Source organism: Poecilia formosa, unplaced genomic scaffold (assembly GCF_000485575.1).
Source record: "Poecilia formosa unplaced genomic scaffold, Poecilia_formosa-5.1.2 Scaffold107, whole genome shotgun sequence".
Classification (NCBI taxonomy): Eukaryota; Metazoa; Chordata; class Actinopteri; order Cyprinodontiformes; family Poeciliidae; genus Poecilia; species Poecilia formosa.
In genome coordinates this window covers 447,205-474,787 of record NW_006800046.1, presented here as the reverse complement: position 1 = coordinate 474,787, position 27,583 = coordinate 447,205, and the positions used below count along the sequence as shown (strand labels likewise).

At 41.7% G+C, this 27,583-nt stretch overlaps 1 protein-coding gene and 1 long non-coding RNA gene across 5 annotated transcripts in view; one reads left to right on the top strand and one right to left on the bottom strand.

Annotated features, from left to right (window-relative positions):
* trit1 (tRNA isopentenyltransferase 1) overlaps positions 1 to 24,852 on the top strand; it is a 36,672-nt gene extending 11,820 nt beyond the window's left edge. The window contains exons 2-11 of one of the 2 annotated variants that reach the window (XM_016675170.1): positions 707 to 847; positions 2,299 to 2,397; positions 2,621 to 2,775; positions 5,828 to 5,964; positions 7,103 to 7,214; positions 11,044 to 11,156; positions 11,255 to 11,332; positions 22,308 to 22,417; positions 23,468 to 23,582; positions 23,725 to 24,852. In XM_016675170.1, coding sequence (XP_016530656.1) covers positions 707 to 847; positions 2,299 to 2,397; positions 2,621 to 2,775; positions 5,828 to 5,964; positions 7,103 to 7,214; positions 11,044 to 11,156; positions 11,255 to 11,332; positions 22,308 to 22,417; positions 23,468 to 23,582; positions 23,725 to 23,909 — 1,245 coding nt within the window. In that variant the 3' untranslated portion in view covers positions 23,910 to 24,852. Of the gene's footprint in view, positions 1 to 706; positions 848 to 2,298; positions 2,398 to 2,617; positions 2,776 to 5,827; positions 5,965 to 7,102; positions 7,215 to 11,043; positions 11,157 to 11,254; positions 11,333 to 22,307; positions 22,418 to 23,467; positions 23,583 to 23,724 lie in introns of both variants that reach the window. The other variant, XM_007559765.2, reaches the window with a different exon arrangement.
* LOC107837047 (uncharacterized) lies at positions 841 to 27,506 on the bottom strand. Of its 3 annotated transcripts, none has more exons than XR_001663025.1 (3): positions 26,128 to 27,506; positions 1,299 to 1,369; positions 841 to 1,212 (listed from the first exon to the last, which is right to left on the bottom strand). It is a non-coding gene; the product is annotated as an uncharacterized LOC107837047 (long non-coding RNA). The 3 variants fall into 3 exon arrangements; XR_001663024.1 differs by lacking the exon at positions 26,128 to 27,506 and adding an exon at positions 1,473 to 2,292 and having other exon boundaries at positions 1,295 to 1,369; XR_001663023.1 differs by lacking the exon at positions 26,128 to 27,506 and adding an exon at positions 1,473 to 2,292.
* Between the last annotated feature and the right edge of the window lie 77 nt (positions 27,507 to 27,583).

Here is a 27,583-nt window from a genome sequence, read left to right as displayed (position 1 = left end):
GATTAATGGAGAGGGATTAAGTTATTTTCAGCATGACATTTTTTGATACAATGTAAATAAAACAGAATATATTTTCGAATTTTGGCACAGATGCCTGTCGGAAATCCTATCGGAAACAAACTTCTTGGTTGGATGAAGCAATTTTGAAATCTAAACCTGTAAAAAAGCACAAAGTAGCTACATTTAATCATATTTATTGATATTTATTGATACACCATTATTCAACAAACAGAAAATACTAAAACTAACGATCCCAGACTGTTTTTGGGGGTTGATAGAATAAACATCTTTAATAGGAATTTATGGTGACAATAATATATCAAAAGTGTTATAAAAAAACTTATCATTATAAATAACAATATGATGAATACTCACCTGTAAGTAGGAGCACCATGCAAATATGAGCTTTGCAGAAGCTCAGATTTGAACAAACTGTGGAGAAAAATAGTAAAACGAACAATCCCGACGATACAAGGCAGCTTCAGGTTTTATTTTAAACATCATTAATTGGAATTTGTGGTGACAACGATAAATCAAGATATTATCCTGGTAAGAAATTTATCGCGATGATTGATAAACGATACGATCAATGCCCGACCCCGAACGTTGTCTAAAGGAACAGAACTGGAATCAGACCATAAAGCAAAATAGAGAGTCAGACCAACTACTCCGTATTTTATTATCTACTCATTTCTGTCCCTTGCAGGTGTACAAGGGTCTGGACATAATCACAAATAAGGTGACTGCCGAGGAGCGCGCCCAGTGCGCACACCACATGTTGGACTTTGTGGACCCGTTGGTGCGGACCTACACGGTGGTGGACTTCAGGAACAAAGCACTGGAGCTCATATCCTAAACTCTGCAAATTCAATAACCAAGAAAATGTTTTGTTTTGTTTTTTTTCTTCCACCTGATTCCACGCCGCGCCATCAACCCGCCACACAGCAGATTATTTGGCGGGAAACTTGGCAGGTCTAACGTACTAATTGGCTGGAACGCAGCAGCTCTGTTGACGCTGTGTCCTGATTCTTGCCTCTTGCAGATGTTTTCCTGGAAGAACGCAAAGCAGGAGATCACTAGAGTTGATATTTATAGCGGAGCGCGTCTGCGGTGTGTCTTGACAAACACGCACGCTAACAGGCGCCGGCTCTGGCCGGTCACGCCCCGCAGACGCCGGCCACATCACACTGATGTGCAGAGAGGAGGCGATAACTAGAAAGAGAGAGGGAGAGGGAGGTATTAATAGATCGGCACACACACACATGCTTGTCTCCCGTTTTTTATTCCTACACACACACTTTGAGGGGATGCGGGAGCTCCAAGAATAGGATCGGTGCAGCAGGAACCTGCTGGTGGCGAAGAGGAAGAGCTGAATACAGATTAGGAGGAAAAGGAGAGAAACAGGGAGTCAGTGTGACTTTAAGTTTAAGGACGCAGGATCTGATGTCGCATCATTTCCCCCCTCCACCCACCACTAAACACGCCACTCGCATAAACCCCTCCCCCTGTGGCTTCTCATCCTCTTGATTTCTGCTGCTTGTCAATAACCTTCCTCCGCTCTTCTTCGCAGAGAGGCAGGCCTGTAAGTGGACAACAGGCGAGTGATGATGCCTGATGGGCTTTTATCTGGTTTGAGGGGTTATTTGATTAGCCCACAGTAAGAGGCGGGGGAGGAGGAGGCTTAGGATGAAAGAAGATGCGACAGAGGAAATAAGGTGTGGCGCTTCTGTCTGTGACACCAAACAGCTCACGTCCTCCAGTTTCTCTGCTTCTGCTGCTGCTCATTCGTTTGAACTGAAGTGAGTATTCAAAGTGAAGAATCATGAGATGATAGTCAAACACAAACATCAATTATCTCTCTTTATAGGGATGCACCGACTCTTTTCTAGCCGTTCATGGATGTTTAAAAAGTCTTTTCTAACAAGTCCGATTTTGGCCGATACCAATTTATTTGACTGAAAGTTGCTAAGTTATACCAACAAAGTTGCTAAGTTGGCAACAATCGGCCGATTATCGTTAACTGCTTGCATTCAGATGTGTGCAGGTCGGATAATGGGGCAGTAGCTGATTTTCAGACTTTTGCTGCAAAAGATGGCCAATCGCATCTCACATGAATATGAGGACATTAATTGTCGCACCCCTAAGCTAGTGGGTAGTTTTACCCAATAAGTTGCCAACACTCCCTTTAACTTACTTCAGTAACTAAAATTTATACAAAGGGTGGAATTTTTAATTTTTTTTTCAACAAAACGCAATGCATCCTCAGAGGTTTCGACATCCTCCTTAACGCACTCCAACGTCGGCGACATGCACAGCAGAAACAAGCTGCCCATCGTTGTTGGAGGAACAAACTATTACATCGAGTCTCTGCTGTGGAAAGTCCTGCTGGACACGGAGGTGAGCGAGTTCATGAGTTATCATCCTCCTCACTTCTCTTTATGTTAAGTCAAAGGTTTAGATTTGGTGATGGACAATGTAACGTCTAGTTAGCTTATGTTTGGAATCGTTTTTTTATTATGCTAATGATGCCATACTTTGTGGTTTTTGTACATTCGGCTAAATCTGAGTTAAAAAGTCTTGAATAATTGAAGATATGTGACGCGAACGTGCCTCGCAGCAGGAGAATGAGGACTCAGGGGACGGAGCAGACGGAGGCCAAAGCAGGAAGATGGAGCTGGAGAAACTGGGAGGAGAGGAGCTGCATAAAAGGCTGGCTGAGGTGGACCCCAAAATGGCCTCCATGCTGCACCCAAATGACAAGCGCAAGGTAGCCAGGTGAGGCAGCTGGTCATGTCATCAGCTCCATATGTCACGGTTTAAATGTTGTCTTTTATTAACAATGTGTGGTCATATTGTTGGTGCTCTGTTGGGTTGTTAATTGGCTTCGAGTTGGTTTTGATCCAGTCATATTCTGTTGAATATGGGAGTCACAGCAGCCCAAAGTCGGATCGGAGCCAAAATAAATGGGATGTAATGCAAAGCTTTAACAAATAATGTACGATCAGACTAAATCGTCTGAGACGATTAAACAGTCTTATGATTGTTTTTCTCCATATTTCATGAAAATATTGGAGGAACGAGAAAAATGGACCATGATTTTTTTTTTCTTTTGGTCAATCCTAGTTTGTGGTTTTTTCTGAGGTCTGACCTGCTGGTTCAGTTTTTAACCAATTTTTATGTTTTTTAGTTTAGTTTAGTTGTAGGTTATTATACATAAGAGTAAAATTTGTTTAGTATTCCATAATTGAGGTTATTGTTTGGAATCCTAATTAAAAATAATGACAATCTTATTATCTCTATTTCTGCGATGAAAGCATGTGTAAAAGTATTACGTTCCTGTATTTGGCCTGGATCAGATCCCATCAAGGAAAAATTAGCAGATACCAATCCCAGTTCGATAGATCCATGCATCTTTTGGAAATGCCAAACTATAAATAAAAATAAACTAATACACTTTGGTTTACACGTATGGGCAAGAAACGGATTGTTTGAATTGAATGTAGTTGGGGACGAAATGATGATTGCTAGTACAGTTTCCTTAGCTAGTTCTTTATCATTTAGTAAACACAGCAAAATAGTGCTACTATGAGCAAAGCATAGCATATAATGAGACATATAATGGGTTGGGAATGTGTGAAAACATACTCCATGATATGGTAGTTATTTCTCTGTATTTTTAGCAGCTGTGCTAGATGCTAACTTAAGCTAGTAGGTTAGATGCTAACAAAAGCGCACGTGTACAAAAGTGTTAGCTTAGTGCTATGTTCTTATTTTTCAATAAGCTATTCTGATATAAAAATTTCACAGCATGACGTTTTCTTTAACTTTAATCGACATTAGAAACAAAGAGGTACATCTTTCCAAAACTATACACTTGTTTAATTTTAATTTAATTTTTAGCGACTGTTAGAAAGAGGTTCAAGTCTATGTCTCCACTTACTTTCAACATTTTGCTGTTCGCTGTAGCGGGTTAGCATACATTTTCAGCATTGTACAAGTAAAAACAAACTTAATCTGCATTGTGAAAGAAGTTGGTCTTTATAACCTAACAGTAATTGGTAGTAAATTTTAATATAATTTCTGCTAACCGTGGTGTTATACATGAATCTTTGCTGCTGTTTTAGTCAGAGGTAAATCTAGTCGAATAGCTTCTTGTTTATTCAGAGACTATTTTCCATTATGACGGAGTTAAACAATATCCTGTTTTGACTTGGTGTGCCGTGTCTGCAGCCCCAAACTCATAATCCATAACTTATAGCAAAAGCTGACGGATTGCTTTATTACATCTAGAAGCTACTTCTTTTTTCATTACAAAGCATAAAGTTGTTGCCGCTGAAAGCCATCGGCGCAACGGGGAAATAACAGGAATCATATACTTGCTAGAAGAAAAACAAAGTAGTTAGAAATAATTCAGCTACACAGTAAAAGGAGTTAATTAAACTCACATTTGCGAGTAATATCTTGCAGTTTAGTGGGATATTTTTAGGCGACACATGTTTTGAGGTAAAACAGCACAGTAATTAGAACTGTTTTTCTGAATCACCTAATGCTGCAGATTCATATTTGTAATTCATAAAATTAGGTCTCTAACATAGCATATATTCCCTTCATTCACAATATCCCCACCAGAGAAAGAGAGAGGGAGACTCTGGAAATTGGTGAATATAGTGACAAAGTCATTAAGTTTTAATCAGTGACTATATAGGGACCCAATATGAAGGTCATAAGCAGAAACATGACCCTGAATTTACAGTTGGATCTACTTTTTCCAGAGGAGTGACATCATCAGCAAATGTGTTTTTTGTCTTTCAAAAGCAGTGACTTGTTTTTGTTTTCATTTTTTGCAAAAAAGTTAACTTGTCTTATCAGGCAAGTTTTTTTTTTTTTTTTCTACATTTGCAGCTGAAACCAGATATTTAAACGCACTATATAGAATGAGAAGTAACAGTTTTATTGCTGCCTGTCGTACATTTAATCAGACTAAGCTTTTCCTGTTTTAAGCTAGTTAGGATTAAAAAAAAGAAGTTTTTTGGGGGGGTTTTGGTAATTTTTAAAGTTTATCTTGGAATATTACAGACATTATTCACCATTTGAAAGCAAAAATGCTTTTAAAAAAAATTTAACATTTATTTATACAGGTTATCCCATTGAGATCCATCTTCTCATGTACAAGAGAAACCAGTTTGGAAGAAACAAAACAGAAAAACCTGCACAAATCATTTTCCCTTTGCTTCACACCAGGCTGGTCTTTGTTTTTTCATATTGTAGCTTGAATTATACCATTTGTTCCCTGGACCAGCTCTGCTTCCCGTTAGGTTTTTTTCTCTGGGTTTAGCCTGAAGAGAGGCCCTCTCCTCCTGACAGCTGCACGCTGGTTTCCTCTCTTCAGCGCAGCTTGATGGGTAGCAGCAGGAGCAGCGGTGTTTTATGTGAGCAGGTTAGGTTACCCTGTTCTTTATTCAGACTGGAGCTGACAGGCGTCATCTTTTCCTCCCAGCCTCGGTGTCCAGCCGGGCGTAACTAAAAAAGATGCGCTTTGCATTCAGATTCGTTTCTTTGTGGGATCATGTTATTTATCTCTTCACGCGTCCTTGGGGAGCGTTACCCAGCAGTCGTCGTCGTCAGCGTTCACAACAAGTTAACCCGCGTGATTAATTAGTTTCTCAGAAAAGGGAGCTGGGGGTTTTAATTTGCAGTGGATTTAGTGGATGAGTGGGCGGTTAACTCAACTAATCTCGGTTTTACCAGGAGAGACTTTGGATGCGGGAAAAAGGAATCTGACTTCACAGAGTGAGAGCGTACCCTTTTCCCCTGCTTTTGTTTGCAGAAGTCTTCAGATTCACAACGACACGGGTGTTCCTCACAGCCGCTGGCTGGAGGAGCAGAGGCAGGGCGGCGACGGCCTCGGAGGGCCCCTGAGGTTCCCCGACCCCTGCATCTTCTGGCTGCACGCAGACATGGAGGGTGAGGACGGCAGAATCATCTTCTTCTATATCATTTCCTTTAATTTTTAGCATGTTCCAAGCTCAAATTTTATAGAAGAAGAATTATAACTATATATTCATATATTTTAAATTCTGAATTAAAAATCTTAAAAGTGTGGCGTGCATTTTCTGTGACCCCTTTTACTCTGAGTGAAGAGAAGAAAGCCATCGTTGAATCAGTGCTATAAAAAGTACGGAAAACAGTGATACGAAGTTAAACTTTTAGGCCAATGTGTAAAATGCTACACAAGCTAACGCTGCATTAGCCTGAACATGCTAACACCTGTTGGAAATGTGAAGTTGGCAGCATCATGCTGAGGTGGATGGAGCTAAATTCAGGGCCGTCCTGGAAGAAAATCTGTCACAAGATGCCAAAGACTTAAGATTGGGATGGAATTTCACTTTCTAGCAGGATCAGAACCCTAAAGAGCTCCAGTCGAATGGTTTAGCACACAGCAAGTTTAATATGCTAGAGTGGCCTAGTCAAAGTCTAAATCTATTTGAGAATCTGTAGCAAAATTAAGGAATTGATGTTCAGACAGTCCACATCCAATCTGACTAAGTTTGAGCCATTTCCTTGAGAAAAATCCTGTCTTTTAGATACAAAGTATTTCATTAGCTTTAAGAATGCACCGATTGATAAATTGGGCCCGATTTCTGATATTTTGAGAGATTGGGGATCTGCCGATATTTGCATGAGAAACCGATTTTATCCACTGATCTTATCGGCGACTGTCCGCTTTTGCTCAACCGTGAGAGAGGATTGATTAACAGACTTACACGGCTAACAATCATCAACCACTCTTGCTAGCTTAGCTGGCTTTATCGCAACTTCTCCAACAAAATAATTGGCATCGATAGAGTTTCAGCTCTAATTAAAACAATAACTGGTTCTACGAAGTCTTCACTTGAGGGGGTCAAAGACACATGCACACCACACTTTTCAGTTAATGTTGAATACATTTCCCTGCTTGAAGAGTTTACTCTGATGCATAAAGTCCCAACAAGATGCGTAGAATTTTGAGTTTGGCAACATGTGGGATGAAAACTTTTGCGAGGCACCATATTCGTAGACATGAGGACAAACAAACAAGTATTGGACCTGGTTTGTCTTTTAGCTCTGGACCAGCGCTTGGATGCCCGTGTAGATGAGATGCTGGCTACAGGCCTGTTGGACGAACTCCAGGATTTCCATCTCCGATACAACCGACAGAAAGTCCAGGACGACAGGTGAGGAGTTCATTAATGCAACTCAATTTCTCGTCGCCCATATTGAGACTTAGTTGCGTGTTCCCTTCCTCAGTTACGCTCAACATGAAGCCTAGAGATGTGGGTAAAGCTTATAATCCAGAGGTTTTTAAGTTTCTTAAAAAGCGCTCCGCTCTCAGCCAAAGGAGACTCTGACGACATCAGGAAAAAACAATTTCTCCGACGTCTCCTGCTGGAACCATAAAAGGCTCTCTCTCTACATCGTTCCTCAGCACTCCCCCAAAACCTATAAACACACTTTGAGAGGAAAGTTGCCAGTGTGTTGCTTTAGCACCCACTGGGAACGTTGCTTCTGCTTTACCTCAAACAGAAGCAACGTGTTTGAGATACGGGTTGGTTTTGTGGCATTTCTTTGCTTCATAAACTAAAAACTCCTACCATCAGACCTCCAGCGTCTGCTGAAGAACTGATTTACTGATGCTGCTAAGCGAGTGAGAGGAATCGGATGAGTACGGCTTTATTTCCCCATGCGCCCCATCTGATTCGGAGATTGCCGCTCTCGATTCCTCTGCGTAACCAGGGCAATGGGAGGGAAGTGGCCTCTGCCAAGCGACAGTCCAGTTATTTATCTCCCCCATCGTAGTCTGACGGGCCACTCTTGCTGCGCGCTGTCGGCTCCCAGTGGCCTGCAGACCTATATAGAGACGGCCCAGACGGCCCCGAGCCCCGTTGACGAGTCCCTCCCTTTCTGTGTCAAGTTGCTACCTATCAAGAAGATCTTTGATCAGACTTTATTCCCTAAAGGAATGTGTTCTCCGATTGAAGATCCGATCTTCCCACAGATTTGGAGGCTGTGATGTTGTTTATTCAGGGGCGTCAGAGTAAAGAGGACGGCGTATCTCTTGTATGTTCTTCAAAGCAAGCAAGTGACCTTCGGAGTCGACTCGTAGGCAGCTCCCTCTGACTGCTCCCAAGGCTGCCACTGTTGATCAGTCATCATCCGTGTGAGGCGTGACTAAACTATGAAAGGTCGCAAGACGGCGTCTGGATTCATCGGGATTGTCTCACTTTCTCGCCGGCTTTCCAGCATCCTTCAGATGTTCGGTGCAGCGTTCGGTTTGGCGTCAATGACGGAACGCCTTCCTTTTTTCCTTCTGATAATCCACATACCTGAGAAAGACGTTCCCTTGAGGCGTAGTGCAATCACTTGGCTTTCGTTGTCTCATGTCAGTGAAGAGCCATTTTAATTTTCTACATTTCTTTGTTTTGATAAGAGGACAGTAGTAACAGAAGAAGAATCCCGGCAATCGTCCTTGAATTCCAAAGTTGGAGGCACGACGGAAAACGTCTGGATTGACTTTCCCGCTCTCCAGAAATTGATCCAGGAAGGGTTATTTTTATTTCTAGCTGCAAGCTTTTCCTCTCCGTCTGGTACCCTTCCATCTTGACATTTCTGAGTTCCGCTTTCTTTTTTTAGAGTCGCGCACATTAGATTTACATGTCCGATTTCGAATCTCCAGTTTTTGTAAGGAAGACATATATTTTCCCTGGCCTTTCTGCCCTGAGCAGTCATTAATTATTTATATTAGGAGCAGAGGAGCTGTCAGACTGTGTGGGTGGAGTAGAGCGCCATAAACAGGGTCATATTAAGGTTTATAAAAAAACCTTGCAGCTAGATTAAATGATTTAATTTTTTAGCTGTCTCTTGCATCTTTTGTTAGCGATTAGCATGGCTAGCATAACTAAAACAGCAGTCTCCGTGGTCAATTCCAAAAAAATGTAGACTCATAGCAAACTGAGGTTAAAAACTCAAAAGGATACATAGAGCGACTTTGCTGCAACATATAAACCTTTCTGTTATCTGTTGAAAGTCTTGCTCTCTCTCGTTCTTTTGCAGCTTCAGTAAAGAATCTTTAAGTAGATTCCAGATACTTCCACCACACTGATTCCTAAATTACCGTCCGCAGTAAAGCGGTGTTCTGATCAGCCTGTTAGCGCTTAGCATCACGCAGTCACACATCAGAAAACGTTAGTTTTGTTTGTTCTGAGTGAAGTTTGGTCACGCCCCTCTGTGGGCTTCAGTAATAACTTCATCTCTGTGATACATAAAGCAGTAGAGTGTGTGAGAAATGGTGTTACTGAGAGTCGGATGCCGAGGATGCTGCTGGTTTCTCTCTCCTGTGCCCCCCGTTCCCTCTTCATCGCATCCCACCGTCTGCTCCTCGTCATCCTTTGCCTTCACGGCAATCTGATCATCCGTTCACTTTCCGCCCCATTCACGTCTTGCTCTGCCCCTCTCTCTCTCTCTGTCTCTCTCTCTCTCTCTCCTACCTTCCCTTGCTGGTTGATGTGACCAGACATCAAGGTCAGATCTCTCCTTCCTTCATTCCCTCTTTTCTCTTCCTCCCTCATTTCCTGTCTTCTGGATCTTGTTCTCCAGTTTCTGCCTCTTCCCGTCTGGCCAGTTTTATTTTTTCCTTCTTCTCCTTGTTCCTCTTCCGAGTGTGTGGATTTACGGATCGGGTACCTGAGACGCAACACTTTTTTTTTCTTTTTCTTTTTAGCAATAATAGTTGATTGAAAATGGCGCTTTTCTTTTCACTACTCCAGTTTGACGCTTCAGTCCAATAAAAACCTACAAACACAAAAAGCGATTTGTAATGAATCCGGCAGCATGTATTTATCCGTTTCTTTAATAAAGAAAAACTCAAAAAGTAATTTGAAGAAAGATCAGTGGGCGTGTCTCGTCATAACACTGGCTCATATAGTTTGATGTTAGATATTAAACTACACTACAATATGTTTACTGCAGCAGCAGTAGAAAGGTAGTAGAGCAAACCCACCAACCATGAATGTTAGCTCTGCTAACGCTAAAGCACTGTACTAACACAATATTTGACAGAAGCTAATGCTAAAGCGCTAACTTCAGCTCAGCTCCGCTGCCTGTGTTTTACTTTGTTTGTTTGAGATGAAGTTACTGGGAAAAACAAAAAAAGAGAAAATGAGAGAAGAGGAAGCGGAACTTCAAAGTAAAAGCATGAATATAAGCGTCCAGCTACTTTCATAACTCAATAATCAAAACTTGAACACAGATGTCAAACTTTATTCGTTTGAAAGTTTACAACACATTCAAGTAAGTTAGCTCCTTTAGAAGTTACCTGGAAAAACAGTTCAGGGGAAGCTAAGTGTGCTAAATGTTTTCAAAGTTAGCAATAGCGCTAAGTGGAAATTAGCTCCATTATTAGCTCATTAGCATAACTACGTCCACCAACTGGGTGTTATAGTATTATGAACATATTTTATTATCTGTACTGCTGTATAGAAAATGTGATAATATTATCACATTATCTAAGAGCAACTGCCACTTCTTTCAGCATCTTGCGGCTTGTGCTCAAGGTAAAATAACTTGGGTTGAACATGTTATCCCCCTAATTTCCAATCCTAGAGTGAAATTTCTGATTTTCAATTCTTTTGAGAACTTTTTACCAGACTTATGAGCTGCTACAAACTTCCCTCTGGATTCCTCAGATCTTATCACAACCAATTTCTACTTTTCTGCTCAGCATTTAGTGTCTGCAAACAAGCTGTGTATTTATTGCTGGGAGAGTAGCCTGCTGAGTTTTACCACCTGTGGGTCCTCATGTCGTCTACGTTCAGATGATTTTTTTTTTTGTGTTTGTTTGTTTTGCCAGTCACTCTATTTCTGGAAGGGTTTTTACATCTGCATGTGGGGCTGGAAGGAGAGATGGAGGGGAAGGAAAATGAAATCTGAATCACCGGCGCCATAAATGTCACGTCAAACGAGGAAAGTTTACATATCGACGGGTCGTGTTTCCTCTGCTCCCCGCAGCCAAGACTATCAACACGGGATTTTCCAGTCGATCGGCTTTAAGGAGTTCCACGACTACCTGACGGCTCCGGAGAGCAGCAGCCAGCAGGAGAGAGACAAGCTGAGAGACAAAGGTCAGAGAAATACCCGACTTCACACTCGCTAGGTTTGTGGTCTGGTTGACCGTTCTCTGTTTCTGCTTCATCTTTTCCCTCTTTCAACTCTTCTTCAGGCGTAGAAGCTTTGAAGATCGCCACAAAGCGCTACGCCCGCAAACAGAATAAGTGGGTCCGTAACCGTTTCCTCAAACGTAAGTTTCTGTCTGCCAGCTTGTGCATTGAGTAGAGTGTATGCGTGTGTGCGTGTGTGTGTTTTCTCCTCCACAGCCGAGAATCTTAATGATCAGTCTCTGTTTCACAAACTGAGTTTCAGGCTCCTTATTAAACGCCTAAAGAGTCTCTGTGAGACTGTTTTATTGTGAAAATGCGTGTTTGTTTCTGGCTCTCCTTTTCATACAGAGATGCTTGTAAAAGTATTCCTGTGGCTTCACGTTTTCTTCTCTTTTTTTTTTTTTTTTCTTTTTTTTTTCCACATTAGAACCACAAACTTTGGTGTATTTTACAGAAACAAAACCCACTGCAAATTGAAACTCATTTGTCACGACTACAAACCAATAGGGATGCACCGATTCCAGTTTTCTGACTGATATTTAGAAAAATTTACCTGCCAATTTTGACTTTGGTCAATTCAGTTTTTTTTTGTGTGTGTGTGTGTGTTTGTTTTTGTTTTAGTCAGAAAAGCTGTAAAATATAGTGACAAAAGTCAAACAGTGGTCTGACTGCTGTGCACCTGGTGGGTGGAAAGAAGTTCTTGCTCGTCCGCCATGTTTTTCCTGTCCGCGTAGTTTCAGATTCATGCAGAGGAACGTGGTTGCTGAAATGATGGAATATGACTTCGTGGACGCATCAAACATAATCCAACCTATCGTCTTGCACTTCGTAATTGTGGCTTTTTATAGAAGAGTAGCAGGAAGAAAGGAGTGACGTGTTGGGAGGACTGGGCTGTCTGGTCAGATGAGACAAAAACTGAACCATTTTGACGTCCGTTTATCATGCTGTGTGTGCCGATAAGCCGACAACGGACACGTTGGAACATGTTGGGTGAATGCATCATGCTAGCTAGCATGGCCGCCAATGACTGCGGACGAAACGTTTTCCTGTGAAGGTCAAATGTTTCTCCACCATTGGCACATTTAGCAGCGCGTTTGCTGGGTTGATTGGCAGCGCTAAGCTCCTCCTCCTGGCTCTGATTGGTTGTTTTTGACAGGGAGTGGTGGACTTCTTCAGACGGCAATAGCAGATGTGGAAGAAATGAATGTTTTCACGGATTATCTGTTTCATAAACTGTCACGACACAGTGACAGTGTTACCAAATGTAATAAAAATTATTTTTTCTAAAATTTACGTACTGCAGCTTTAAATTAAGAATAGTGTATAAAAGTATGAGAAGGGGGAGCATGACTAAATAAGTTTATACTTCTGCCTGCCTCCTTTTCGAATAAATAGTTATCAAAAAGGTATATTATGAACATTTTAGAATAAGTAAACTAATTTTGTAGCAGCCTCTTCTACACAGTTTTCAGACGGGGAAGGATGACGGTACGACAGGACGTTTTAGGTGAGATGAGGTGGACAGATTTGACTTTATGCAGATGGAGATTCTGTGTCGTAGAATAATGCTCTACCATCCATCCTCTCTGCACACCTGCAGCTCAGAAACTTTAGCTGCGCTCTCCCAGTTCTTGTCCTCCGCTGCCCCCCTGTTCTCCGCAGCGCTTGGGCGCTGGCCCAGATTAGCCGTCGCAGCACGATGGACGCATGCCCACAAACGCTGGCGAGTTCTCACTCCGGTCGCGGCTCGTTTCACCTCCGACTGCGTGTTTCCAAACATCCAGAAGGCGGCCGTGTCCCAGCCAGCGGCGTGGCCTTTAGTAACCCCGCCTCCTAATCCTGTTAACCCCAAGTGGCTTAAAGGCCACAGCCGGGTCCTAAACCTCCACACCCCCTCTTTGTGACCGACCGACCGCCCACCGCCTGCCTGCCTGCGCCGCACGCACCATATGGCCTTGTGTGTGTGTGTGTGTGTGTGTGTGTGTGTGTGTGTGTGTGTGTGTGTGTGCGTGCGTGCGCACACCTAGCTGTGTTACCGCTGCTTCACACACGCTTTAATCCGTCTGGAGTTGTCTGACTTTTGCACAGGCGTTTGTTTTTTAGAGTGTTTGTGCCTCACTTCGGAGGAATCATGTTGACGCTGCGTGAAGCTTTTTACCGATCCTGGAAGGCTGGTTTAGCTGTGCTTTATGTGACATATTTAGGCAGCATCATGCTATGGGAAAGGTCTGATTTTTTTATTTTTTTATTTCATTTTCTCATCCTTCCTTGTTTTGCATCCATCCATCTACTGATCATCCATCTGATTGTCATTGGATATTCAACCATCCGTTCAACCATCCATCTGTTAATCTCTGCATTCGTTCCTCCATTTCTTCCAATGATTCTTACGTTCTTCCACTGACAGCTCAAAGGATAGACTTTAAAATATTTACTGTCGTTTATAAATCACTTAGCGGCTTGGCACCACAATAAATTAAAGATCAGCTGTCGTCATAGCAACCTTCCAGGCCTCTCAGGTCTTCTGGTTCTGGTTGACTCTGCATCCCCAGAACCAGAACCAAACACAGAAAGGCAGCATTCAGCTTCTATGCTCCACAAATCTGGAACAAACTTCCAGAAAACTGCAAAACAGCCGAAACACTGAGACCCTTTAAATCTAGATTAAAAACCCAGCTGTTTAGAGTTGGACTCATAATAAATGGAACGTTGATCAACATATTTGATGCGTATTGATGATTTTGATGACGGCACTTGACAAAATGTAATATTTGTTACTGATTTCTCTTTAAACTTTTAAGTAAAAAGAAGCTCTCTCATTTTAAACATGGAAAGTTTTTGAATTCTGACACACACACACACACACACCTACACACACATTATGTCTCGGAACGGTGTGTGAAGCTCAGGTTGACCCCGGTTCTCCAGCTGGATCGGTTTGTTAAACAGGCGTGCGGCAGGTGTTGGCCGTCCTCTCGGCTTTGGTTACCGTGGGGATTTAAACAGCCAGTCAGCCGCCTCGAATGAAAGCAAGCTCACACTGACTTAGCTTTAAGTGCATGTGTAGGCCGGCTGTAGACATGTGTGTGTGCATGTGTGTGTGTGTGTGTCGGCGTCTTTCAGAGAGAGCTGTTTTAATTGAAGGATTTAATTACCCTTAATGAAAATGGTAATGTGAGGTTATATTCATTTTATTAAGTGCTGGAACATCGGCCCCCCACATTCACGCACACGCCCACCTACACACGCACACACACACACACACATCTGTCAGCACAATAAACAGGTGTAGCTTGACAGCGTCCTCGTGAGTGTTAAGTAACAGCAGTGTCTGTATCTTTTATTTAAAAGAGTAAGTGAGTGAGTGGATGGAGCGACACGCGGACGGAGAGGGGAGGTAACCCGACTCAGCCGGGGGGAACAGGTGCAGGGCGAGTTCACACCTCCGTCTTCCAGCAGACACGAGCGCACACACAAGACTGGAATTGTTTTCACAAGGTACAAGTGAGTGTGTGTGTGACTAAAGAGTCCTTATTTAATTTCCAGACACAGGTCTGTGTTAGTCAGTGATTACCTGCTGGCTTTTAAAAGCATGTGACTCAGAGGAGGCGATTAATTAATAAATTACCTCCGTGTGAAGAAGAAGAAAACTTTCTGATGTTTTGGTTTAATTAGCTTTATTTTTTATTTTTTTTTTTTGCATTTGTGTTGAAAGAGTCGAGCCCCAGAATATTGTGTGTTCACCTGCTGGTATATCCCAAAGCATGATGCTGCCACCACCACCGTGTGGTTGGTGGGTTCAAAGTGATCTGGTGTTTTCTGGAACACATTTTACTTATTTATTTTTTTTATTTCAGCTTTTCCTTACTCCATTTCTTTATCATTAAACATCATCCTTCCACATGACTTTATTCAACCAATGCTATGACTTTAGATGCGTTTCCTTTGCAAATGTACGCCAAACTTTGTCAACATTCCACTAATGTCGGGGAAAAAAATGCAATTTTGCAATTGCGGTGTTTCCAATAAATAAGAAACACAATTAAAATCACGCATGAATAAGTTTGTTCACATGATAAGTTATTAAAAAACATGTCACGATCTTTTAGCTACTTTCTGTTGTCATCTTCTTTGTGGTTTATGACGGTGGCAATGTCTGGTTCATCCTAGCACCAAAACTTTCTATCGACAAACAAGATGTTTTTATTTATTTATTTTTCTGAAATTGCCCTGTGATTAAGTGAATTTTATGGTGAATGGAAATGCAGCTATCAATCAGAAACGCCATTGTCTATAAAACATTGGATGCCACAATGAGTAAATAACACAAAAATGCATTTAAAATGAGTGATTTTGCCAAAATGACAAATTAGAAAACTCAAGTTTGTTTTTGTTTAGTTTTTTCTACTTAAAGGAGTGCTGGTTGTAGTTGGGTTAAGCTGAAAATAAAACTATATTTATAAAGCTTTCATCCACTGGTTTCAAAACATAAAAACTCCTTTGAGCTTCTCACTCAGAAGGGATTTTTGTTTTTCACCGTCTTCATGGGAATGTCTGTATTATTCAGTGTGAGAGAACAAGCGGCAGCTCTGCTGGAACCCATAAGCTAGTGTTTAGCTAACCTAAATTAAACCCTATGGCTCCAGTTTGTTCATGTGACAGCGGTGGTTTAGACTTCATTGTAGACACAAACAATATAACTAAGAAATAGTGACAGAAAAGATATAAGTGACTTTAAAGTAACATAAGAATACCAAAACGGGGTAACAGCTAACCGCTAGCCATGCTAACGTTAGCATTTTGGTCAAAGGTTGCTTTAAGGGTTAGCAAAAGGGCTATTTCTCTGTTTCTAATGGGTCTAAGCAGCATCTCGTTGTCTCTAGTTCAACATCTAAAATGCTGCATTGTTTTACAGCGCACAGTTTGAGGCTCATTAAATATTTAATGTGAAAACCAAAAAAAATTTGAAAAGAACATTTTCAAAGCTTTTTAGTACCACATTAGATTGAAACGAGCACAACATTCACACAATATAGACTGGTCTGAAAATATTTATCTCTTCACACAGAATCTTTAAAGTACTTTAAAACAGGAAAACAGGAAATCTCAGATTAGTAACTGAAACTTCTTCCGCATCGGATCCAAAAAAAAAACAAACAAAAAAAAACAAAACAGGAAAGTACAGGTGGAAAAAAATGTTACAGTTAAATTAATTTTAGGAAAATATATTTCCATAAGTCTCCTGTCGGTTACAAACAGCGGATTAAAGCGGGAGCTGAGGAAGACACAAGGTGGAAGAGGAACTGAAAGAAAGCGGAACAGCGAGTTCGGGCGGCGTTCCAGTTGGAGCGACAGCCAGCGAATCCCAGCTGGTCCAGGGGACGAGTTAACAGCAGCACACACACGCGCACACACACACTCAGCAAACACGAGAGCGGGCGCTGCAAGTGACTCTTGGCCCGCTTATTGCAACAGGTGGACTACTGTTTCAACACACAATACACACACTTGAGCGCTGGCAAGCAGCTGCTCAGTGGCGGATTATTCTCCGTCTTTTTAGCAAAACGATCTCCCCCTCCTTACGAGCCTGAAAATGAACCTTTTTGCTTTGTGTGTATGTGGGGCTCCGGGTTCCTCGTGTTGTGTGAACACCTAGATCTGTTTACAGTCACGATACTCTAATGGAGGATTAGATAATTAGATTTCAGGTTAAAGACGGGCTTTGCGGCCAGGCTTAGACAGTTTAATGTCAGTTTAATGTTCTCTGAAGTGGTATATTTGTCTTTTGTCCCTTCGCCGTCGTCTTATTGGTCGTCGCCTGACAAAGGAGGGGATTAAAAGTTTTGGATTTCACCAGAACGGAGGACGAGGGGGACAGGGGTTTCCGTCCAGCACCTGCAGCATCCACCGTTTCATTTACCACCGCTTCGCCCTGCCCCAGTGGGAGGCTGATGAATGCCAAGGGCAATTATGGGATGAGTGGTGGTGTTCGGAGAGATACAGACACAAAGCGAAGAGATAGAAGCAGCCGGTGGGAGCAGGACGTTGGCTGCTGAAGGTGGACTATTTATCGACGACGCTTAAAAAAAAAATGCCCAGCTGTTGCTCCTCACTGTGTGGGACGAGGCTCCAAAACAGTTACAGCTCTGGAGCCGCTAAAACTTTCCGTCATGAAATGGAGGCATCTCCATCTGAAATAGAAAGTAAAGCTTTGTTTCAGCATCACTTTTCAATATGTAAACATCACAAAGTTCTTCATAGTCAACGTTACATGGCTAATTAACAAGCTAACATCGTCACTCTGTTAATGTGCAAAATTTTGTCTCTCTGTGTTTTGTGCCGGCAGCAACATCCGTTTGCGACTCGCTTTTCTTTACACTCTTGTCCCTTAGTGGGGTCAGGAGGAGTGCTGTCACCCTGGACAGGTCGCCAGTCTGTCGCAGGGCAACACAGAGACAGACGGGACAAATGCACACACACACCTAGGGGCAATTTGGAGAGGCCAATTAACCTGACAGTCATATTTTTGGACAGTGGGTGGAAGCCAGAGAAAACCCACGCATGCACAGGGAGAACATGCAAACTCCATACAGAAAGACCGGGGCCAGGAATCGAACCCAGAACCTTCTTGCTGCAAGGCAGCAGTTCTATCAACTGCACCATTGCAGTTTTGCAAAATAAACCGATTTTGATGTGGCTGAAAATCCACCTCATCCTAGCGCCAAAACTTTTTATAGAAAAATAAGAGAAGTTGTTTGATAAATTGGTACAATATTCTGTTATAAGTATTAAAACTATATCTGAATGTAGCAGGTGTGGATTTAGTTTTAGCTGAAGTCTGTATATCAAAAGTCGGACAAATGACGATGAATTCTAATGAAGTATTGAACAGGTAAGGATTTGAAGTAAAGAGGCTATTGAAACTTATCGCGTCAGTGCATCCTTCCACTCAACTTTCCACTTATATACTTGGACTTGAACAACTTTCCGTCCTTGTAGAGTGTGATCTAGATCATAGTAGTTTTATTTTTTGAATTGGGTTTGTAAAATCACTTTAAAATAACATTCTGAATTTATTAAGACGCAACTGCTTGTTTGTATTACACCGATACTAATCCGTATGCTACTCTGTTCATAATTGTTACAGCATCTTAGCAGCAAACTGTTGCCATTATGTTATAAATTTAAGAACTTGTGTTAAGCTTTGTTGAAATAATTTTTTTTTAAAATCCCGCCTGTACCCGGATTCTTGCGTTGAAGGGAGAGTCTCAAACCTTTTCCTCAGTGACTCTCACATAGACGGAAACGCGGTTTCCGTAAACGGCGCGGTTCTGATTAACCCCAAATGTGGTTAAAAAAACAAAACTAAAAAAATCGACACACTCAAACGGAGGCCAGAGCGTGAGGGGTGAGTAAACACAGAACAGCTCACGCTGTGAAGCTAAATTGAGGCAGGTGCAGAGAGAGATGTTGCCATTTTACAATCTGTTTATTCTGCTTTTATGCCCTTCGTCAGCTAGTTAAACGCGCACAGCTTGCCCCGACTTGAAAAAGAACGAGCCACACCGCATGTTCAAACGCTCGACTGCTTATCAAACCCGCCGTATTCAAATTCAAACTGGAGGTGGTTAAAATGCTAAAACCGTTCCTGGATACACGTTTCCGGTTCTTGTGAAGCCGAGGCAGTTTTGTTTTTTCTGTTCAGTCGGTCATACCAGGCAGTCTTGTGTTCCTCTGTAATAACAGAGGCCCAGTTGGCTCCCAGTAGAGCTGCAAGCGTCAGTCAGGATGCTTGTCTGCTGCCCTCCAATTCACACTTGAGTCTGTGTGAAAAGGATTAGGCCATAATTGAGTTGGCAAACAGTACTTTAAAGGTTAATGGGATTCATTTGCATGAGAATCTGCTTAAAGGTGGGGCCGGCCAGTCTGCAGAAGGACTGATCATATTTGAACTTGGGAGACAAATAAATACACTCCTCTGTTCTGTTCTTCGAAAGATCCGACTTGCAAGGACACGCGGTGTTGGGACAATACCTCCCACTGAAGGACAATCTGACTAAATGTGAAAGCTTTCGCTCATGTCTCCAGACTTCTGAATAATGGGAAGTTTGTGCACAATTTAGGGGAAAAAAACTGAAGAAATTAGGCATCAATCTTAACAGGTCACTACGGCAATTTCTTAGTAGAGATGCACCGATCCTATGGTAATACCTGTATCAGTCCCGATATTCAAATAAAATCAAGATTGAATATCGGTGACAATGTGTCCGATCTGTAAGGGTGGAGCAAATCAGCCAGGTCAGCGCAATTTCATCAGATGTTGACGTAACGGATGGCTGTGGTAAACTGGAAGTTGAGGTTGCAAACTAGCCTCCCTGAAACTAGCGTCTCTGAAAACACAGAGAATTTTTAGGAATGTCTCTGTTTGGCAAGTTGTTCAGTCGTGTCAACTAGCATTGGCAATGCTACATGCTATCTGGAGATATAGAGAAAAAAAAATGCTGTTTTAATGATTATCACAGCACAAACAGCCTATCAGAGAGGTAAACGTTCGGTACGTCAGAACTTATTCGGCGAATGTGTTTCCATCTCCCCTTTAGCGCTTTAACTCTTTTTTTGGGGGTGGGGGAAACCACATCGAGTGAGGGTAAAAACTTTTTTGTGAAGCTGAGGAAGCTATTTTGAATTCTGCTATATCCATAAATCTTTTCTAATGCAACACAGTTTTAGATTTGGACTTTAACTGGGCCATTGCACCACACAGCCTCTCATATTGTATGGCTGCATGTTCAGGGCTGTTGGAAGGTGAACCTCCAACATCTCAATGCTCTGACAATATAATCAAATATTGTTTTAAGATGTGTCATTAAAGGTTTGTAGTCCAACAAACAGCTTCTGGACAGCTGAAGCTGAGCTTGAGGCCTTCCTGGTTGGTTACTTAAACATAACAAGAGCCGTTTTTAAAAGGGGTGGGGTGAGTTAGCATCCAGCCTCGAATCGGAAAACTTGATGGTTCTGTTTGGCTTTTTGATTGTTGTGCTGATTTGCAAACCCACATGGAGCCAACTCATTTCATTTATGCTTAAAGCAGTGGGACAAAAGCTGTACAAATTAGTGAGGAATGGCTACCAAGAAGGGGTTCACTGGCAGCTGAAAGCCAGAAACAGACTAAATAGGCATGATTAAAATGAAAAGGTAATCGCTATTGGCTCTAATCTATCCACATTCAAGTCTTCAATTGATTCGGCTTTAGACACCCCAGGTACTGCAGAGTGAAAATAACAAGAAGGCACATTTTGAAGTACCTGCCAAAGGTTTGGAACCAGCAGGAGAAAGTGCCGCCTTTCCTCTCCAGTATCTCGTCTAAATGGTGAGTTTAATGACGTCTCAGTGCCAGAAAGCCTCCAAATCTGAACAAGCAAAACTAAATTCAGTCTTTCCACATGCGTTTCAGATAAGTGATTTTAACAACACCCCACTGTTTCAAAAAGCTCGACTGCCTGTTGTTGGTGTTGTTGACAGAAAGACGTTTTTAGCTGTGATGTGATGAAATTGGAGCGTTTATGTTCAGACTGGAAGTGGGCGTTTCCACAGCGCCAACGCTGGTTGGCTAATTCCAGCAGCAGAAATCTGAGACGGGTAGAAATCACTCATCTGTAGAGACTGTTTGAAAACGGCCAACAAGAAAATGGGAAGTTAAGGGTTCATATTAGCTTTTTTAATGATAATTTTATTTTTGTTTCTTTATTATTTGTTTTTCACAACCTATGTCTATTTCACATTATTTCAGGAGTTTGTTTTTAATGTAATGGGCAGGTATCGACATTTAGCCCTCCCTACTTTATAGACATCCCTTAAACATCTAATCTATTAAAACGGTATTATTTATGTTGATGCTCTTATTCTGAAATGTAACGGACCGTTCTCTGTTAAAAGGAGCCGCTAATGTCGGATCAGCTAACACAATCTGCCTGCTGCTTTATGTCTAAATGCCTAATAGGTTTTCTGACACACTGGGTTACAAGTTTCAGTTTCTCTATTAAACTAAATTAACAAATTAAAATTAAGCTAGCAATAATTTAAGAAAAGAAAAAGCCAAATGCCGGATGTACAAAATTGCGGCCCTGGTTGCCACTTATCTGAGCGACGCAACAAACCCAAACAGACGAGCAGAGCTTCACTGCCTTCACCAGAGATCTGTTGTTTTGTTTAATGTGTAAAAACTCCTTTATCTTCTGTGTGGATATAAAAACAACCTCCATCTAAAAAAAAAAAAACTGCAACATTTTTTCCCACACTCGTTAAGAAAGGTGGAGGAAAAATGCTTCATGGTTTTTAAAGCATAGCATTTGTACTCGGACCCCTTTACTTTGATGCCCCTAAATTAACCAGTAAACGGCATCTGTTCAGTGAAAACGTGTGGAGCTAAATACGAGACACGATCAACGTTTGAGGCTAAAATCTGTCAAAGTTTTTGTCTGTAACAGGCGGCATGCTGTCGTTGCATCAGCCCGTCCTGACGACTCGGTGGAGGGCAGGGACGCTTTAAAGCAAAGGCCTGGCCCAGACACTGCTGACTGGTGCAAAACGAACACACACACACGCGCACACACAGGCGGGGGGGCAGGAAACCGTCAGAGAGCAAGGGAGTGACTGAAAGCCGAAACGAGACTGATGGCAACGGGAAGGGATGCTGCGCAGGAGGATGATGGGAGGAGGAAGGAGAGGAAGACATTATCGAGCCGCTGTGAGTCAGCAGGTTGACGGAGCTTCGGGGTGCGGCTGCGGCGCGTCACTCCCCACTCATCCCCCCCACCATCCCTCTGCTCATCGCCTTCTTTTGGTCAAACCAGCCAGAGCCTGTTTGATCCGCTCAGAATCAGGCGGAGCGGGTCACGGACTCCGATGGATTGAATTTATCGGGTTCAGTTCACGACGCCTGGAGTGTGAAATCGATCGGCACACCCGCGCTCCACGGAGAGGCCGACACCGAGATGAGTTCTAAAAGCAGGGGTGTCGTTAACCCGACGAGGGAGAGCAAATCGTTTCACATGATCAGCTAAAAGTGATGTTAAAAAGTTTAGTGATTGTGTGTGTGTGTGTGTGTGTGTGTAGGACCAGGCGACAGCGTCCCCGCTGTGTACAGCCTGGATGTGACTGACGTGTCCAGGTGGGAGGAGTCGGTGCTGAAGCCTGCACTGCAGATCCTGGACAGTCTCAGCAAGGTGGGGCCGGCTGCCGGGGGGTCAGCCGGGTTCAACAGTCCTCCTGACTCTCGTTCGTTAGTTATTGCTCACTTTGTTCTTTTATTTGTGCTTTTCTTTACTTTTATTCCTTCTTTTTACTACATTTCGCAACTTTTCTGTCCTCCAACTTTGTTCGTTTTCCTGGAACTTTTCTCCCTCGTTCTGCTTTCCGTTCCAGATTGTTTTCCATTTATTTTAGGAATTTTATCACCCAGTGAAACACTTGAAATAGATTAAATTCACGCAGATGGTTGTTGAAAAGCATTTATTTCTGCTAATTATTATGTTGTAACACTTACGTTAGATGAAAATATAACATTTAAAGTCAGAGCAATAAAAAAAAAACTATTTTTGAAAACAGAAATGCAGTTTTGAAGGAAAAGTATGTTTAATACCTGCTTTAAAGTTATTTTGAAAAGGTACTTTAAGTTTGAAAAGTGACACTCATTTTTCAAACTTAATTTATTGAATATGACTATAGATGTTTAAAAAAGCAAAGCAACTCAGATATTTAGTTGAGGTCAATTGCAAATGATGAGGATTTCCTTTCACACCCCAACAAACATTTCATCCTTTTCTTTGCACACTGGCACGAAAAATACATTAATTTTAATATAAAACAGTCAAGGTAAAACTATGGGATACTGACAGAGACACAGCAACCAATTGTAATGTTTATGTATATATTTTTTTTGTCCTTTGACGATGTGACAGAAACGAAGTACGAGTACAAAAGAAAATAGACAAAAAATATGCAACTTTAAATGTAAAGATCCAACTTTTTGAAGCCTTTATCGTTTATTTCTAAAACATTAGCTGAGCCTAAAACATTGTCAGTAGACAAGCATCTCAAATCAGTTTGCAGAATTAGCATTCTAATGTTAGCTTGCTTCCTCTTGTTTTTATATGACTTGTTGATAATTTACCTCACAGGGTTTTTTCTTCCTGTGGTTTATAATGGAAAGCCTTTAGCTCTCCTTGCTTCCTGTCTGAAAATCATAATTTGGCTCTCTGTTGCCCCGGTGACAGGGTGAGGAGCCGGCTTTTCCCCCAATCAGACTGCAGGATCAGCAGAGAAACAAACGCAGCCGCCACACCTGCGACGCGTGTGACAAAATCATAATCGGAGACGTGGAGTGGACAGGTGAGGATGTCATGCCGCCTTCGTTTATTTGTCCATCTTTGTAATTGTGGAGGTTGTGTTTTTTTTTAATAACAGGTAGCAAAAAGTAAGACAGAAACAAATCTCTGAGTTTTGTCTTTTTTTTTTTTCTTTGTACCTGCAGCTCACCAGAAGTCCAAAAAGCATCACTATCATGTAAGGAAGAAGAGGAGGTCCGATCCAGGAAGTGACCCGCTCCAGGGCACCGCTGCACAAGCTGAAGAACTGGACGGCACTGAAACCCCTCAGGATTCTTCCAAAAAATCGAGGACGGAGCAGAAGTACCTGGATACGATGAAAGCTCTCTGATCGACGTCTGTCTCGACTCAGGCTTCCAGATCCTCTGAGCTCTTCTGACTCGCACATTTTGCATCATGTCGCCGTTTTTCAGAATTCTACATGATCTTGTTTGTGCGCACAAAACAGATCTTTAAAGAAATTCGGTTTTGTTTCACGTTTAATTATTTTTTATATTTTGAATAAGAACTGTTAAATTCTATATTTTTTTGAAGAAAAGGCCTCATATGAAGTGCTAAAATTTTTATTTATTTTCCTATTGCTGCAGTCGGTTTCCCGATAAACTACATTTTAGGCTTTAACTTTAATAAACTAAAGTTACATTAGGAGGTGAAAGCTGTAGAGAAGTTAAAGTATGCTGCCAACAGCACTGAGCACACTTCTGCTAATGTGCTAATAGCTTATTTAATTCTTTGTTTAGAGCATTAGCATTTTTGCTAGATTTGAAAACGCTTATTGTGCTTAGCTTCTCCTGAAATAATTTTGCTTGATAAATTCTAAATCACTAGTATTTTGGGAGTTTTATATAAATAAAATTTTGGTTAGCGACCGTCAACACTTCTTCAAGTAGCTAGCCGATTATCTTCGTGCTCTGATTTGAAGTGGGTGAAGACTGTTTATGCTAATCCGCTCCAGAGGTTTAGCATTAGCTTATACTGCGTCGGTGTAACACTTTAGCCTTAGCGGAGATGATGTTTAGGATTTGTGGCTTAGGGTTAGCGCAGCTAATGTTTTAGCTGGCTAACCACTTCCTACCAAGATGCAAGGAGCAGCAATCAGAAAAAAAGTTCTTGGTAACTCTAGGAGTTGTAAGATAAATATATTGGCAGGAATCATGTCAGTTGTACATGGCAAATAATATCTGTCTTGATTAAAAAAAAAAAAGTGGGAATAACAAAGCTATTGTTGGAGGACAAAGGCCATGCAGGACACATGGCAAGAAGAAGGTGCTGGACAAGATCAAAATTGACCTTTTTGACCTGCATATGTGACAGAAAACAAACACTGCTAAAAACACCACACCCTCTGTCAAAGTCGGTGGTGGCAGCATCATGCTGTGGGCATTATTTATGTATTTTTAATGTATAAAGCCACCTTTCTTCCACTTCACAGTTTTGCACTCCTTTGTGTTGCTCTGTCAAATTCAACCAGAATCAGAATAAAATGTTGTGGCTGAAAAATCGATATGGAAACTTTTCTAAGGCTCTGAGAATTTCCAAATTTTCCACTCGACTCCACCAGCGGTGTTGCCTTTCTGTCATTTGATCTCCCGGTAAAGAGCTCAAACACTAAAAGGTATTGTCCTTTGTTTGCCTGTTGCCGGCTTATTCTGTTGGACCTTTTTTCTTCTTTCTTTTTTTTGTGTGTGTGTTTTAATGACTGGCTGGCTTCAGGCTTTTTTTATTTTATTTTCCTGTCTGTTTATCCAGCAGCAAGTTGAAGGTGTGTCTGCCTGTCGGCGAGGCGCTAACACAACATCTTGGCGTCGCTCCAAAACGCCTTTTTTGGTCGTTCCCTCTCCATCTGCCGCGCTGCCACTTTTTCAAACTGTCAATATTAAAACACTTGTTTTGTTTGGTTTGGTTCGGTTCACATGCTCCTGCGGTTTGACCTCATCTCCACGGCTAAAAATACGTTTCAGCCGCATAATAGGTGGAAGTGTGTCCCACATTCTCTCCTTCCAAACTGGGTCAAGCTTACTGGGAGCTCACTATACAGTATGGGAGCAGAGGTCAGAATGCAACTGGTGTCTGGTTTTCATAACCCGCTCTATGTTTGGATCATCTGTTTTTCCTCCCTGTGCGTTTTGCGAGGTAAAACTCCTTCGCTTCTTTAGTTTCCCATGTTTCCACCCTGTTATTACCAATGGAGAAACGATGAAATATTTCTGTTTGAATGAAGAGAACAGTTCATGTTATTTATTTATTTTTTTTTACTCTGTGCTCTTATCTGGCGTTCCTCCAGGCGCTGCTGGAGGTGCTCCACTGATTCAGAGACGCAAGGAGCCGTTGAACTTTGCACACAGGTTCACAGAAGTGCAGACGTACCACGACCTCCGTGGTCACGAGGCTAATTAGTGGCTGTGCTCGCTGTGACGCGGTGGATTGTCTACACACACACAGGGGGGCTCAACTCCTAGCAAATCCTAAGACATTCTCTGCAGACTTCTTCAGTATTTCCACGCAGGTCTCACCTGTGTGTGTGTGTGTGCATGTGTGTGTGTATTTACCTGCACTCGCAGCACAATCACTCGCCCTGTTTCCGCTCGGTTTTTCCATCCTCGGCTCGTCCAGCTGAACCGAGGCCGTAAATGTAAATGTTGTGGGGCCGTTCCTGTGTTCCTGCGCCAGGGGAGCAGGGGAGCCACGGCCCGGCTTGTGTAACGTGTCCTCTGACCTTTGTGCTGTCGAAACCAGATATTTAAAGTTTAAAAAGACGCAGTGTAGCTGTGTTTGAATCGGATGTTTTTACCCTATGACTAGACCTGCCAAGATGACAAATTGTGCTGGACGATAAACTGAAGTTATTGCGATAAACGATAATATCGTTGCTTTGAGACCATTTTCAAGTAATGTAATGGTAAACGAAAAACGATGCAAAAACACATTCTTTAAGATCAATAAACTTTAAATTCTAATGAGCATTTAGCACTTGAACTGGAAGACCATTTAAATATCCAAAGTAAGTAAACAAAACAACAATGAAGACCCTGTCCTAAAAAGGGTCTATTTAAGACCGAAGCATCAGACTGAAGATTTTTCTCATCTAGAGAGTAAAGAGAAACAATAAATCATGCAAACAGAAGTCATCGAGTTTGTTTTAATTTATCATGCGATTAACTGATTTATTGCTTTCTGTGACAGACCTACTTGTAAGCTGATGTGTTGGACCCCTTTTTGCTTTTTGTTATAAATAAATAACTAAGCAAAACAAAAGTTTGTGGTAAAACTGAGGTGTTTGTCCTGATGCTGTGGAACGCTAGCAATTCCACACCTTTGATCCCAATAAGCGCTAAATATTCAGAGCCAGTTCTATCAAAACCACCAGACGATCTTTAAAGGAAAGCGTCCTACAGAATTTTTTTCATGTCCTCTGGGTTAGACCTATGTAACACACATTTTTCAATATACTAGCTTACATTGAAAGATGAAAAACAGTGTGTCAACTGCTTGGGTGTGGTTGGAACAGGCCACAAGGACAGAAGTTCATTTGGGGAACACAATAACCCAACAGCACTGCACCAATTGGCATGTAGGGTGGAGGGAAGCACTGATCCACTTTTTTCGCTTTCAATACCGATATCTGAGGGTTAGCATCGACTGATACTGAGCCGATATAGAAAAACAATTGATTTAAAATGTTTCTTTTTTTGAAACACAAACAAAAATGTACTGAATTATGAATTTATTTGATAACTTTGCACCAGAACACCACACCTGGATACACCAACAACATCACAAGCGAGGTCAAACGTGTGAAAACAACTTTAATTTATTCACTCAGTGCAATTAGAAGTATATCAGCCATTGTAGAATAAATAATAATAAAAAACTAAAACGGACAAAAACAATAGGTTGACTACTTTGATCAAAGATGTAAAAATAAACTTCAATAAACCTTTCAAATGGTTTAGAAAGTGCAATTAGGAACTCTAAACATAATGTAAAATTAAAAAAAACATTCTG